The following is a 14,288-nucleotide window of genomic DNA, read 5'->3' as shown; positions in this document are numbered from 1 at the left end:
ATTGCCCTTTTTTCTTGTTGTCGTAGTTATTATTGATATCGTTGTTGGATAGGACAGAGAGAAATGGAGAGAGGAGGGGAAGACAGAAAGGGGGAGGGAAAGATAGACACCTGCAGGCCTGCTTCACTGCCTGTGAAGTGATTTCCCTGCAAGTGGTGAGCCGGGGGCTCCAGGATCCATAGGCCAGTCCTTGTGCTTTGTGTCACATGCGCTTAACCCCACATGCGCTTAACCCGCTACACCACCACCTGACTCCCAAGTGATGAGCATTTTTTTTTCTAGTGCATATTGTTGAATCACCTGTTCAGTTCTTTATATTTTTTATATTTATTTATTTATTTTCTCTTTTGTCGCCCTTGTTTTTTATTGTTGTTATTGAGGCCATTGTTAGATAGGACAGAGAGAAATAAAGAGAGGAGGGGAAGACAGAGAGGGAGAGAAAGACAAGACACTGCAGACCTGCTTCACCACTTGTGAAGTGACTCCCCTGCAGGTGGGGAGCTGGTGGCTTGAACCGGGATCTTTCCTCTGGTCCTTGCGCTTCGCTCCACCTGAGCTTAACCTGCTGCACAACCGCCCCACTCCCTTTCTCCCCACTTTTAATGGGGGACATTGCTTATTTAAATTTTCTGAATTTAGTGAGTTCTTCCATAGCTTGAATATTTAGCCTTTTTAAAAAGGCCACCCCGACCCATTGTTTATGCTTTCTCGTTTTATTAATGACTTAATACTGATTTACAAAATTATAAGATAACAGGTATAATTCCATACAGTTCCCACCACCAGAGTTCTGTGTCTTCATTCTCTCCATTGGAAACTGCAGTAGTTTTCCCAAGATCACAGACATAAGTTGACTGTTATTTCTTTTGTAAAAATATTTATTTACTTCCTTTTGTTGCCCTTGTTGTTTTATTGTTGTAGTTATTATTGTTGTTGATAATGTCATTGTTGTTGGGTAGGACAGAGAGAAATGGAGAGAGGAGGGGAAGGCAGAGAGGGGGAGAGAAATACAGACACCTGCAGACCTGCTTCACCACCTGTGAAGCAACTCCCTTGCAGTTGGGGAGCCGGGGACTTGAACCGGGATCCTTACGCTGGTCCTTGCGCTTCGCGCCATGTGTGCTTAACGCGCTGCGCTACTGCCCGACTCCCTGACTATTATTTCTATAAATATATATATTACCCTTTTTCTTCTGTGGTCCTGTCCTCTCTTCCTTTCTAAGACATACCTACATCTATTACTACTTCTGAATGTCCTTTCTCCCACCCTCTTCTCTGGTCCTGATGGAATTGAGATTCAGAGCCCTCTGGCCATCTTTCCTCAGCATTTCTCCTCCTTTGGAAATATGGATCAGAATTCTTTTTAGGATGCAGAAGGTGGGAGGTCTGGCTTCTGTAGTTGCTTCTCTGCTGGACATGGATGTTGGCAGGTCAATCCATACCCCCAGCCTGTTTCTTCTATCTTTCCCTAGTGGGAATATTAGCTTCTTAATCAGATATGTTAAGTAAATATTCTCTCCACCCAGTAGGATAGATTTTTGTTCTAATGTAGTTTCTTTTGATATGCAGCCTTTTTGTCTGATGTATTCTCACTTGTTTATTTTTGTTTCCCTTGCTGTTGGAGTTGAGTTCCAGGTACATCTCTGAAGCTTATTATAGAGTGTTCTGCTTGTTTTTTCTTCCATGTATTTTATTTTTCCCTTCCGGGTTATCAGTGGAGCTAGGTGCTAGCACTACAGATCTACCCCCAGCAATCAGTTTTCTTTTTCTTTTTTTTTCTGTTCTGTACAAGAGAGAAAAAGAGAGGAGGGGGAGGCAAAAAGGGAACAAAAGACACCTGCAGACCTGCTTCACCACTCATGAAGCGTCCCCACTGCAGGTAGGGATCAGGATCTTGAACTCCTTGTACATTATACCATGTGCACTTAACCGGGGGTGCTTCACTGCCTGGCCCCTCTCAGTATGGTTAGGTGTCGCTGTCGGCCTGCAAAAACGACACGGACACCAGAGTCTCTTTCCTCAGTTTCCTTAATTTCCTTCTTATGTCCTTAAGTAGCTTTCACTGTTACATAGTCAGCCAATGGGCATTAAGCAAGCATGCAGCATTCATAGATCATGCAGCTTTCTACCAATCATAAAACAGATCACCTGTACAGCACGCAGTCTGTTCAGTTGGATCCTCCAACTTCCGCAAAGTTTTTTACCACTTTACTGGTTTATCCACCACGTGGCCGGCGCCATCTTAGGGGCATGATGTGCAGTGTCATTATGGCTCCTGACAGTTAGGGGTTCAACATCTAAGTTTTTGATCCATTTTGAGTCTACTATGTGATGTGAGGTGGTAGTCCCAGTCCACTTTTTTGCTTGTGGCTGTTTGGTTTTCATATTGAGACTTCCCTCTCTGTTTTATGTTCTTTACTCCGTTGTCTATAGATGAATTGTCCTTATGTTTGAGGCTTTATTTCTTCTGAGTTCTCAATTCTATTCAGTTGACACGTGGGTTTGCTTTCATTCGAAAAATACAGTATTTTGATTTTTATATCTTTGTAGTATAGTTTGATGGTCGACAACATGACTTCTCTATTCTAAATCTTTTTTTTTTTTTTGCCCCCTTAGGACTACTTTGGGAATTCTGAATCTCTTGTAGTTCTAAGCAAATTCCAGTAATTGTTGTAGTTCCTTTCATTTGGATTTGAATAGGGATTATTTTGAATCTGTATAATGCTTTGGGCTGTATAGTTATTTTAATGTGAATTCTACCATTCCATGGGCATGGGATATCCATTTCCTTTTGTCTTCTGCTTGTAACTGTCTTTTTTGTTAATAATTAGGTATAAAAATCGTTTGCTGCTTTGTTAGATTTATTTCATTACAGTTGTAATGGGGTTGTTTTCTTGACTTTTCTTGCATGTAAAAATTCCACCACTTTTGGATTTTTTATAGCCTATTATTCTACTATATTTGGTTTACTGTTCCTAAAAAGATTTTAAGTTGAATCTTTTAGGTTTTCCATATTTATGTTATCTGCAAGAAGTGGAAAACTTCTTTCCCAGTTTTCATTCCTTATTTCTTTTTGTTAATTGCTCTGATTGGGACTGCAAATACTGTGTTAAATATGGACATCAAAGCTATACTTTTTATAGTAAGCAAGTATTTCTTCCCCAATAGTGGACTATTTTTAAAATGAGTAGCTTTCATTTCTATCTTGGCAAGGTTTTTTTATTTGTTTGTTTGTTTGTTTTTTAAGAATTTATTTATTTATGAGAAAGATAGGAGACAGAGAAAGAACCAGACATCACTCTGGCACATGTGCTGCCGGGGATTGAACTCAGGACCTCGTGCTTGAGAATCCAGTGCTTTATCCATTGTGCCACCTCCTGGACCACTTTTTAAAAAATATTTATTTTCCCTTTTCTTGCCCTTTTTTTTTCATTGTTGTTGTAGTTAGATAGGACAGAGAGAAATGGAGAGAGGAGGGGGTGACAGCGGGGGAGAGAAAGATAGGCACCTGCAGACCTGCTTCACTTCCTGTGAAGTGACTCCCCTGCAGGTGGGGAGCTGGAGGCTTGAACCAGGATCCTTATGCAGGTCCTTGCACTTTGTGCCATGTGCGCTTAAACCGATGTGCGACCGCCTGACTCCCCTTGGCAAGGTTTTAAGTGCGTAATTGTAACTTGCACTTAGTTCTCAAGAAGTTGTAGGGAATGACTTTCTCCTGGCCTTTTATGCTTCATCTAGCACCATTGGCCATTTTACATGAACAGTTTGGGATCTTAATCAAGTGTTTGCCTCAACTAAACAGATTTGATTATGTGCCCATTCAATAATAGCGGAGAGTACAGGGTCTGATTCATTTAGATCAGAGTACAAATACATGCCCGTTTCACAGTTCAAGCTTACATATTCTGTATTATATGGTCACAGGCTCTCTTCGAGCCAGTAAACTCAGATACATGGCTATAGTTACCAGGGGAATAGGACATAATGCTGTAGATCAGTATTACATTTCGAAAAACACCACAAAGTGCAGGTCTCTCCACACATGAGTATGGACAGATGTCACTAGGACACACAGTCATTTACATTGTTTCAGCAAATTTTGATGCATTTTTGTTTGAATGAATATGGCAAATATGGTCAAATACGGCAGTTTGTCACCAAACAAATGTGCCTCCTATTCCACCTTCCAACCGGGGTTGTTTTATTTGACAAAAAAGGAAAAAAAAAATTAGAGATACTTTGGGTTCTACGGAGAGGCTCAACTTGCCTGGTTAATTTTTTTTTCCTGACATTTATAAAAGGAATCCCCAAAGTGGGTACAGTTGACATTGGCAGTTGGTAGATTACGATGGGGTGGGGAGTTTATAGTGGAACGGGCTAGGTACTGCTTCTCCTGTTAGATTCAATTTCTCTCATGTCTACATCTGCATGTCAAATTGGGATGATCAGCACTCTAGTTAACTATGTTTTTGTGCTGCTAGCAATACATTAAGTGAAATGGACCTTAGCATTGCTGCTTCCTCATACTGGTGAGGACATCTGTCAGCTACTATAACCCTAAGTGAATTATGATCTGAGTTTGACTAACATTCACAGTCTGCTTCCAAAATATGAAAGCATTAATCTCTAAGATTCAGTATATGATATAGGTCAAATTTGCATTTTTTCCAGCCCTGGAACTATTTGTTCCAAGGTATAGTCTCCCCTAAAAACAGACCCATTATTTAGTCCATGTCTTTTGCTTTAAGATCCCGACACACAGGCTTAACCGAACACCTTGTTTTGCAGAGTGACCTCCATTGCAGACCGGTTGAATGTGGACTTTGCTTTGATTCACAAAGAACGAAAGAAGGCAAATGAAGTGGACCGCATGGTGCTGGTGGGAGATGTGAAGGATCGGGTGGCCATTTTGGTGGATGACATGGCCGACACTTGTGGCACAATCTGTCATGCAGCTGACAAGTGAGTGCTGAGTAATTGGTACTTAGAACTAACAAGCTGGAGGATTGGGAGATAGCATAAGTTTTCTGCAAAAAAGACTCATACCTGAGGCTCTGAAGTCCTATGTTCAACCCCAAGCACCATTACAAGCCAGCGCAATGCTGTCGGTTCTCTTTCTTTATCTCATTAAAGTAAAATATTTTTTTAAGTCTGATTTGAATCCTTGTATTTATGAGGTATGAAAATTGCTATAGCTGATCAATTCCTTAAAATGTCAGTGTCTTAACATAGCTTCTCATAGCTTAACATAACTTCTATGTTAAGACACTGTGTTCCAATGGCAGCATTCACATTTAGTCTAGTGCTGTATTTTTAATGGATTTTTAATTTTTAATGTATAGCTCTAAGAAATTTCATTTTGGCCATGCAGAAAGGGAGGAGAAGATAAAGAATCAGTCATGGAATATATTTATAAACAACCAACAAGTAGTATATACTGAAAGTAGTGCTTACATATTTTCTTTAATTGCCACCAGGGCGAGAACAATTCCTCTGTTCCCTACAGATTTTTTTTCTTTCACTTTCAAGACTGGGCAGGGGGAGATGGACCACAGCATTGCTCCACCATTCATGGAGCTTTCCTGGTCTCCACATGTGGTGCTGGGGCCTTGAAAATGGGTATTCTGATTTTTCTCCAATATGAATTCATATGTTGATACTAACCCATTATGATGGTATTTGGAGGTGAAGGCTTTCAGAGGTAGATTTGAATGAGGTCTTGATAATTTGTCCTCATGATGAAGAGATACCAGGGTTGGAGAGATAGCACAGTGGTTGAGGTCTAGACTTTCATGCCTTAACGGCCACAGATCCCAGGTTTGAACTCTTCTCAGCTGCAGATGAGTAGTGCTCTGGTCTCTCGCTCACTAAAATTAAATAAATCTCCAGAAGGAAGAAACACCAGAGAGCTCACTGATTCCTGCTTGTTTCATGTGTCCACACATGTAAGCACACAGCCAGATCGGTGGCCAACAGTAAGGCGAAAGATAATTCCTTTGGAATAAGCTTCCCAAATAGGCACCTTGATCTTAGACTCCTAGCCTCCAGAATCATGAGGAATAAGACTCTTGTCATTTCGTTATGATATCCCGAGGTTACGAATGTATTCCTTGCCGGGCTAGCGTGGGGGTGCCTCTCCCTGGGTGCATACTCTGGGTTGGAGAGAACTCAACCAGAGCCAGCCGGTGCTGCTACTCACTCAGTGACTCGAGGGAGATGACTTAGGAACAGACACATGGTGGTGAGACAATGCAATTTATTTATTGATCAGAGAGCCCAGGCTTTTTAAAGGGCAGACCCGGAAGTGGCAAGTCAGAAACAGAAATCACTAGGAAAGGGGCAGAGAAAGGCAAAAGGGCCTGGGAAGGTAGACACTTCCTTAGCAACTGTTGCAAGGGTTTTACTGGTAGGATTAATATTACCCTGCAGGCAGGGAGAGTCTTGAGGTTACAGAGAAGTACATCAAAGGAATGGAATGGATTGGCATCTTTCAGGCAAAACAATGATTATGTTAGATAGGCCATAGTATCAGGAATGCAGGGTGCTTTGTGAGGCTCCTCACAATTTCCCGACAATTCCTAAATTGCATTCTGTAGTGACAGGTAAGATCAATCCAGATTAACTGTTTTGTCCTCCCCCTCAGACTTCTCTCAGCTGGAGCCACAAGAGTTTATGCTATCTTGACTCATGGAATTTTTTCTGGTCCTGCCATTTCTCGTATCAACAACGCATGCTTTGAAGCAGTAGTTGTCACCAACACCATACCTCAGGAGGATAAGATGAAGCATTGCTCCAAAATACAGGTGAGCATGAGATTCTTGTAAAAACTCTAGTCTGAATATTTAGCCAGTGGTTTTTTTATGTTGGGTCAGGTGTCTGAGTTCAGGTTTAGTCTGTCTTCAAGGTCTCTGGAGGTTGGAATTCTGTGTTCTAGATTTTTTTTAATACAAAATAACATTTTTATTTCTAAAAAGGAAACATTGACAAACCATAGGATAAGAGGGCTACAACTCCCCACAATTCCCACCATCAGAACTCCGTATCCCATCCCCTCCCTTGCTAGCTTTCCTGTTCTTTATCCCTCTGGGCATATGGAGATAGAGCATATGTTCACAAGTATCCATAAATTAGGGCAAAATATATACCTGAAAGCAAAAGTACACAATAGTCTGCAGTGAGTCAGTATAAAGTTCAAAATAAAATAGTGTCTAGTTACATACCCTCCTCACCTACCTCCTGTTATACCTCACTCACTCACTCCAAAGCTAATCTTATCAAAGTAAGGGCTGCAAAAGCTGAATAAGGATAAGAGACTGGCATACTTTAACGATGACTTTTTAGTCACTATCAGGCCACCATGTCAGCTGGAGCCCTAGTCAGGGAGTCATGAGTTTCCCAAACATACATGATGGGCCTAGACCTAGAATAAATCCCTCTCCCCAATATTACCAGTCATCTCTATCAGGAACAACACAATAGACCCCTTTGTGGGCCCCCATAGGACCAGGCGCTCAACTTGGATCAACAACGGTAGAGAATGTTCCATCCTTTGAAAAGAGAATGGACAACATACTCTGGGTTCTAGATTTTAACAGATACTCCCAGTCCTTGTGTTACACTCAGGTTTCCAAGGCCACACTTCACAATAAATGAAAAAAAAAGTGTGTTCTGGAAACTGCCTGTAAAACCAGAGACCCTAGGACCAGTACTTTAGAGGAATCCCTCAAGCAATTCCTAGGCACTAAAATGTAAGTGCTGTTTCTAGTTCAAGGCATAAGCCTTTATTGATGAATAATGTGTACACAATAGATGGTTCAATAGGTAGAGCTCATGTCTCAGGCCTCAGGTTTGATTCTTGGCAAACATAAGATCCGTGGACACCATACCAAGGGAACTTTTTTTTTTAAGATAGATAAAATGAGAAATTGAGGTGAGGGTGGAGGAAGAGGAAACACCTGCACACCTGCTTCACCACTCATGAAGTTTCCCCTTGTGGGGACAAGGGTCTTGAACCTGAATCTTTGTGCGTTGTGAATTGTACACTCAGACAGGTGCACCACAACCTGACGCCCCACTAGGACCTCTTGCATGCCAAATAGATCAATTTTTATTCTGTTTTTTACTGGGGGGGAGGCAAATATACTAAAGTATCAGTGGAGTTCCACTGGTGTTGCCCATAGTATTCCCATGTGGTATATCTAATCCAGGGCCCCACCTGTGATAGGTGTGTGTTTATTATTAGCTTGACCATCTTCTAGACTCTAATTCAGGCGATCATAGAAAGGGCCTCATGAATATAAGACTTGCACTCTATTCCTAAGTCACTCTGCCTGCCCCTCATTCCTAAGAATTTGTATGTATCTGATTTTAGTGAGTTACAAGGGTCATAAGGAATAGCTCCACATTTTGCCTCCACCTTCACAATGATAACCACTATAGTTGTCACAAAGTGTTAAGAAGTTTAATTGCTTCTTCTGTTTTAGGTTTGTTTATATGTTTGAGTTCTCTAGATTCCATATATGAGTGAGATCATCTAGTATTTCCTTTCATCTCTTCACTTATTTCATTAAGCATAACCACCTCCAGTTCCATCCATTTTTATACCAATGGACACAATATCATATATATTTTTTAATCACAAAGTAGTATTGCACGGACTATATCCTATAAGTTTTGTTCCAGTTATCTGTCAGTGGGCATTTAGGCTGCTTCCACTCTTTGGCCATTGTAAATAATGCAGCTATGAACCTGGGGTTGCATATGTCCCTTCAAATCCGTGATTCCCTGGCTCTTGGGTAAATGCCTAAGAGTAGTACTGCTGGGTCATAAGATATTGTCAGGCTGGCGATGTGCGAGAGAGAGATGACCCAGGAACCAAGCTCTTGGCGGTGAGGCAATTCAAATATTTATTTATATGAGCACCCCAGAGTCGGGCAGTAGTACACTTGGTTAAGCCATGTGGTGCAAACCCGCACGCTTCTCCAGGTTGGAACAGGGAAGAGCCAAGTTGGAAATGGAAGTGGCTTGACAATACCATACATGGTTAGGAAAGGAGCAGAGAGAGGTGAAAAAGGTAGGAACTTCCGTAGCAACTGTTGCCAGGGTTTTAACTGGTAGGATTAATAATACCCTGCAGTCTTGAGGGTAGAAAAGGAATATATTAAATGAGCAGAATGGGTAGGGGAATAGGGTAGAGGACTTAAGTCATTTGTTTGACAAAGCAGAAGGTTGATACTTTAGATAATAAAAGGATGGGCTATAGTATCAAGGAATGCAGAGTGGAGCAGGGGGAGCTGGCGTAATGTTTTAAGGAATGCCAGGCTCCTGGAGGCAGAAAAATGCAGGATGCTTTGTGAGGCAGGAAGTCTGATAAGAAAGGGAAACCTTTAGGGTCCTTGTGTCCTTCTTGTTCAACCTCTCGGTAGAGAGAGAGACTGACAGGATAGACGCACCCCTCTGGTCAACCCTTGCTAGGCTTTACTACATCCTCACAATTTTCCTACAGATATTTCCAGTTTTGTTTGCTTAAGATCTCTATACAATCTTCCAAAGGGGCTTCAGTAGTTTGCATTCCCACCGGCAGTGTAGTAGAGTCCTTGTTTCTCCACAACCTTGTCAACAACTGTCGTTTCCTGTTTTGTTGATGTAGGCCATTCTCTCAAGTGTGAGGTGAAATCTCAGTGTAGTTTTAATTTGCATTTCTCTAATGATTGGTGAAGTGGAACGTTTCTTCACATATCTCTGAGCCATGTGTGTATCTCTTGAAAAAACTATTTTTTTAACACCAAAACACTGCTCAGCTCTGGGTTATGTTGGTATCGGGAAATTGAACCTGTGACTTTTGAAGACTAGAGCATGAAATACTCTTTGCACGACAGTTATGCTATCTACCCCTCAGGTCTTCTTCCCTTTTTTTGAGCCATGTGATTTAATAGATGTTTGATATCAAATCATTGTTGGATGTGTGGTGTGCAAACATTCCTAGGATTTTTTGAATGCTACTCTGTCTCCTTGGTGAGCTTGAGTCAGGATTGTTTTTCTTTCTTTACTCCCCCTCTCTTTCTTTCCTTGTTTCTTCCTTTCTTTCTTCTCTCTTTCTTTCTTTCTTTCTTTCGATTTGGGTACTAATGAGAGAGGGAGAAAAGAGCAACAGAGCTTTACTTTGGTGGATGCAGTAGCTGGAATTAAACTTGGGACCTCATGCTTATGTATCCAATGCTTTATCCACTATACCATTTTGTGGGATACCTTTTATAGTACTTTTGACTCCTAAGTGGTTCATATTAAAAAACATGAAGAATTGAGGGCGGGTAGGGCCTTGGTGCACGGGGCTAAGTGCACATGGCACAAAGCGCAAGGACCAGCATAAGGATCCCGGTACAAAGTGCTAGGACTTGTGCAAGGATTCCGGTTTAAGCCCCCTGCTCCCCACCTACAAGGGGTACGCTTCACAAGCGGTGAAGCAGGTCTGCAGGTGTTTGTCTTTCTCTCCCCCTTTCTGTCTTCCCCTCCTCTCTCCATTTCTGTCTGTCCTATGTAACAGCGACGGCATCAGTAACAATAATTACAACTACAACAGTGAAAAACAACAAGGGCAACAAAAGGGAAAATAAATAAATGAATATTTTAAAAAGGAGAAAAAAATGGCCGCAGGAACACTGGATTCATAGTGCAGGCTTGATCAAGCCCCATTGATAACCCTGAAGGCAATGAATAAATAAGAATATCTCAGTGTAGGACCCTGAAGAGAAATTGTTCAGTGTAATGGTTTTAAAAGGAAGAATCTTTGTTGGGCTGTTCATCAGTTTCTACAGGTTTCCTGGTCAGTCCTGTCCATATGATACTAACCTGATGTCCTTCCTTCTTTTCTAGGTCATCGACATCTCCATGATCCTTGCAGAAGCCATCAGGAGAACTCACAATGGAGAATCCGTTTCCTATCTGTTCAGCCATGTCCCTTTATGATAGTATAATTTCTGAGGAGTTTAAAAGATAAAGTAAGCCCCATTCCTTGTTTCCCCTATTTGACTCCACCTGACCCCTTGTCTTCGTTTAAAAAGTTCAGCTTGCTCCAGTGTAGTTTACCCATAATGAGGTATTATATAGCATTTCTCCTAAATTAGGGAAAGGCAGATTGAGACTAAGTGCTGGAATTTCCTATGGCATTGTCTCAGCTCAGTTGCAGTAAAGATTCAGAGGGCATTGTATAGAGGAGTTGTGTATGGGGAAGCTCAGATGATTTTTGCATGTAAATGCTTTAGGGTTTCCTTGGCTCAAAACTACTAGCTAGAAAGCAAACCCAATCCCCACTTTCCCACTTTTGACAAGTTCTATAAGGTCTATGATAAATGACTACAAGAGCCCTGTTGTGTAGCCCCTGTTAGGCAGGAGCTGGCAACTCTCAGCTCAAATACCTCTCAGGCTAATGTCTGAGGGGAGACTGTACACAGTGCAGCAAATTCTTCTTGGGAGGAAAAAAGCCTGATCCGTCACCCTCTGCTTGGGGACTGTGTTACATGGATTCTTATTTGTACCCATTCCTTTCCATTTGGCTGGAATTTCAGCCATCTCACCCTTTTCCTGGCCAAATATCTCCTTGAGCCCAAATATTCATTGCTACCTTTGTCTTCTGGAAAGCAAAATTCTGCTAATCTCCCAACATTTGTATGAGATGAGTCCTGTAGTGTATTCTCAGCCTATTACCACTGTGGTTGCAGGTTTTTAAGTGTTGGCATAGTGCCTTTTGATTAATTTAAGTATTTAATTTTTACCTTCTTGGGAATTATTTGGCCTCTCATGATCTGATATTTCTGTTAAAGATTATTACTGTCTTGTGTAGAAGTGACTAATAAAGTGTTTGTGTGTGATGATGAGTCTTATAATATACTGGTATCTGTACTGGTCCTTCCAAAGATTTGGCTTGGGTGTCTTGCTATGATAGCTTTTGGTTGCATTGTTGAGTCAAGAAAAGACATTAGTGGGGGCTGGGCAGTAGCGCAGCAGGCTAAGCTCACATAGCATGAAGCGCAAGGACTGGTGTAGGGATCCTGGTTCCAGCCCCTGGCTCTCAACCTGCAGGGGTCACTTCACAAGCAGTGAAGCAGGTCTGCAGCTGTCCATCTTTCATGCCACCTCTCTGTCTTCTCTTGGTTTCTCGCTGTCCTATCCAACAATAACAATGATAAACAACAAGGGCAACAGAAGGGAAAAAACAGCCTCCAGGAGCAGTGGATTCATACTGTAGGCACCGAGCCCCAGTGATAACCCTGGAGGAAAAAAAAAGACAGTAACATTTTGAAATAAACATCAATTTCTGGGGTCCACTGAGACACAAATGAAATATAAATCTGGCGGTAGCGCAGCGGGTTAAGCGCACATGGCGCACAGCGCAAGGCCCGGCATAAGGATCCCAGTTCGAGCCCTTGGCTCCTCACCTGCAGGGGAGTCACTTCACAGGCGCTTTCCCCTCTCTGTCTCCCCTCCTCTCTCGATTTCTCTCTGTCCTATCCAAGGATAGCAACAACAATAGTAATAATTACCACAACAATGATAAAAAAACAAGGGCAACAAAAGAGGAAAAAAAAGGTCTCCAGGAGCAGTGGATTCATGGTGCAGGCACTTAGCCCCAGCAATAACTCTGGAGGCTATATATATATATAATTCTGTGCATTTAGGGTGAAAAATGCTTGCTGGATCTCTCATTCTTATTTCTGAAGTTACATAACATGGGAAGACTAGGCTCTATAACATTCCTATTGAATCAAATTTGGCAAATGTGACAATTCCCACTCACCAGGAGATTTGGCATTTAATTTTCAGCACTTCTCATCAGAAACTATTTGGAAAAGAAAAATGTGCAAAACTTAAAAGGGAGTTAGAAAGCATTGTGGAAAAAAATTTTTTTTAGATTATGAGATCTGAGAGAACCAGCACCGGGGCATATGATATGGCTCAAACTGAGGACTTCATTGCTTGCTTTTTTTTTTTTTTTGCCTCCAGGGTTATCGCTGGGGCTCGGTGCCTGCACTATGAATCCACTCCTCCTGGAGGCCATCCCCCCCTTTTGTTTTTTGTTGCCCTTGTTATTTATTGTTATTATTGTTCTTGTTATTGCTGTCATTGTTAGCTAGGACAGAGAGAGATGGGGAAGACAGAGGGGGAGAGAAAGATAGACACCTGCAGACCTGCTTCACCACTTATGAAGTGACTCCCCTGCAGGTGGGGAGCTGGGGGTGCGAACCGGGATCCTTAGGCTGGTCCTTGCGCTTTGCGCCACATGCACTTAACCCACTGCGTTACTGCCCGGCGCCCTACATTGCCTTTTTTCCATGGCACTACTTCACAGGTTGCCTAATGGATTTTAAACCCTTTTATAATGCAGTGCCTGGGAATGAGCCCAGAAACTTGTATTTGGACAGTACTGTTGAAATGCTGTGGGAAAAGGTACATGAAGCCAGTAACTTGCTGATTAACTAGTTCCTAATAGGCTATAAGGTTTTGAGTTATTCAGGTTATGCACATTATCCCATCTTTGAACTGCCTTGGTATAGGTCAATATTTAGTTCCCTGTGATTTTCTGGAACATGTCATAAGCACCTCCACGTGTGCTCCATTTTTCTTCCAGTAGGAGAGACCTAAGTGTCCTGAATGACAAATGACTCTTGACTGGGACCTGGTGACAGGAACAGACCTGGTGGGGCTGAATGCCATTGCCATCAGAGCAACTAACTACCTGTGGTAGCTGTAAAGTCTATTCTGAGTCAAAGGCCACCTTTCTGTCCACCTTATCTAGAGAAAAAAATTAGTTGGACCAAAGCTAAACTAGTCACTGCCCCAAGCGATTTCATCTGAAATTGGAGCAGCTGGTCTTTCCAGATTTGGAATAAAACTTTTTTTTTTCTTTTCGAGGGTTTATAAACTGCTCGTTTCTACCATGACCTTAAAGTTAAAGTAGATTAGAATCATGTGAAGTTTAAAAAGCACACCGGATCCTTCCTTATTCACCCATCATGCCATTTCCCTCTTAATAGCTTTTTGGTTGTGAGGGGGAGGGGAAAGGGAAGTCCCCAGAAAAGAGTCCGGTTGCTGGTATTAACTTACACACGACAAAGAACTCTGAAAGGAAGCTCTTGCCATTGCTCCCAGGCCTACAGCATAAGAGATCACTGATGGAGCAGATGCCCTATTTGTGAAAGTTGTTGGGGCTGTGCCTCCACTCTTGAGTCCAATCGACTGACTGGCTTCTGGAGCCTAGTGCATCAGCTGCCTCCACCTTTACCCTCATTTTC

At 42.0% G+C, this 14,288-nt stretch overlaps 1 protein-coding gene across 1 annotated transcript in view; it reads left to right on the top strand.

The window, feature by feature from the left end:
* Positions 1-11,849, top strand: part of LOC132535870 (ribose-phosphate pyrophosphokinase 1-like) — a 28,055-nt gene extending 16,206 nt beyond the window's left edge. Inside the window, exons 5-7 of the mRNA XM_060183375.1 lie at positions 4,789-4,962; positions 6,644-6,803; positions 10,873-11,849. Coding sequence (XP_060039358.1) covers positions 4,789-4,962; positions 6,644-6,803; positions 10,873-10,965 — 427 coding nt within the window. The 3' untranslated portion in view covers positions 10,966-11,849. The remainder of the gene's footprint in view (positions 1-4,788; positions 4,963-6,643; positions 6,804-10,872) is intronic.
* Positions 11,850-14,288: the final 2,439 nt, after the last annotated feature.

The sequence above is a fragment of the Erinaceus europaeus genome, chromosome X, assembly GCF_950295315.1.
Source record: "Erinaceus europaeus chromosome X, mEriEur2.1, whole genome shotgun sequence".
Lineage (NCBI taxonomy): Eukaryota > Metazoa > Chordata > Mammalia > Eulipotyphla > Erinaceidae > Erinaceus > Erinaceus europaeus.
Note: the sequence above shows the minus strand (reverse complement) of the source record. Positions and strands in the feature narration are given on the sequence as shown.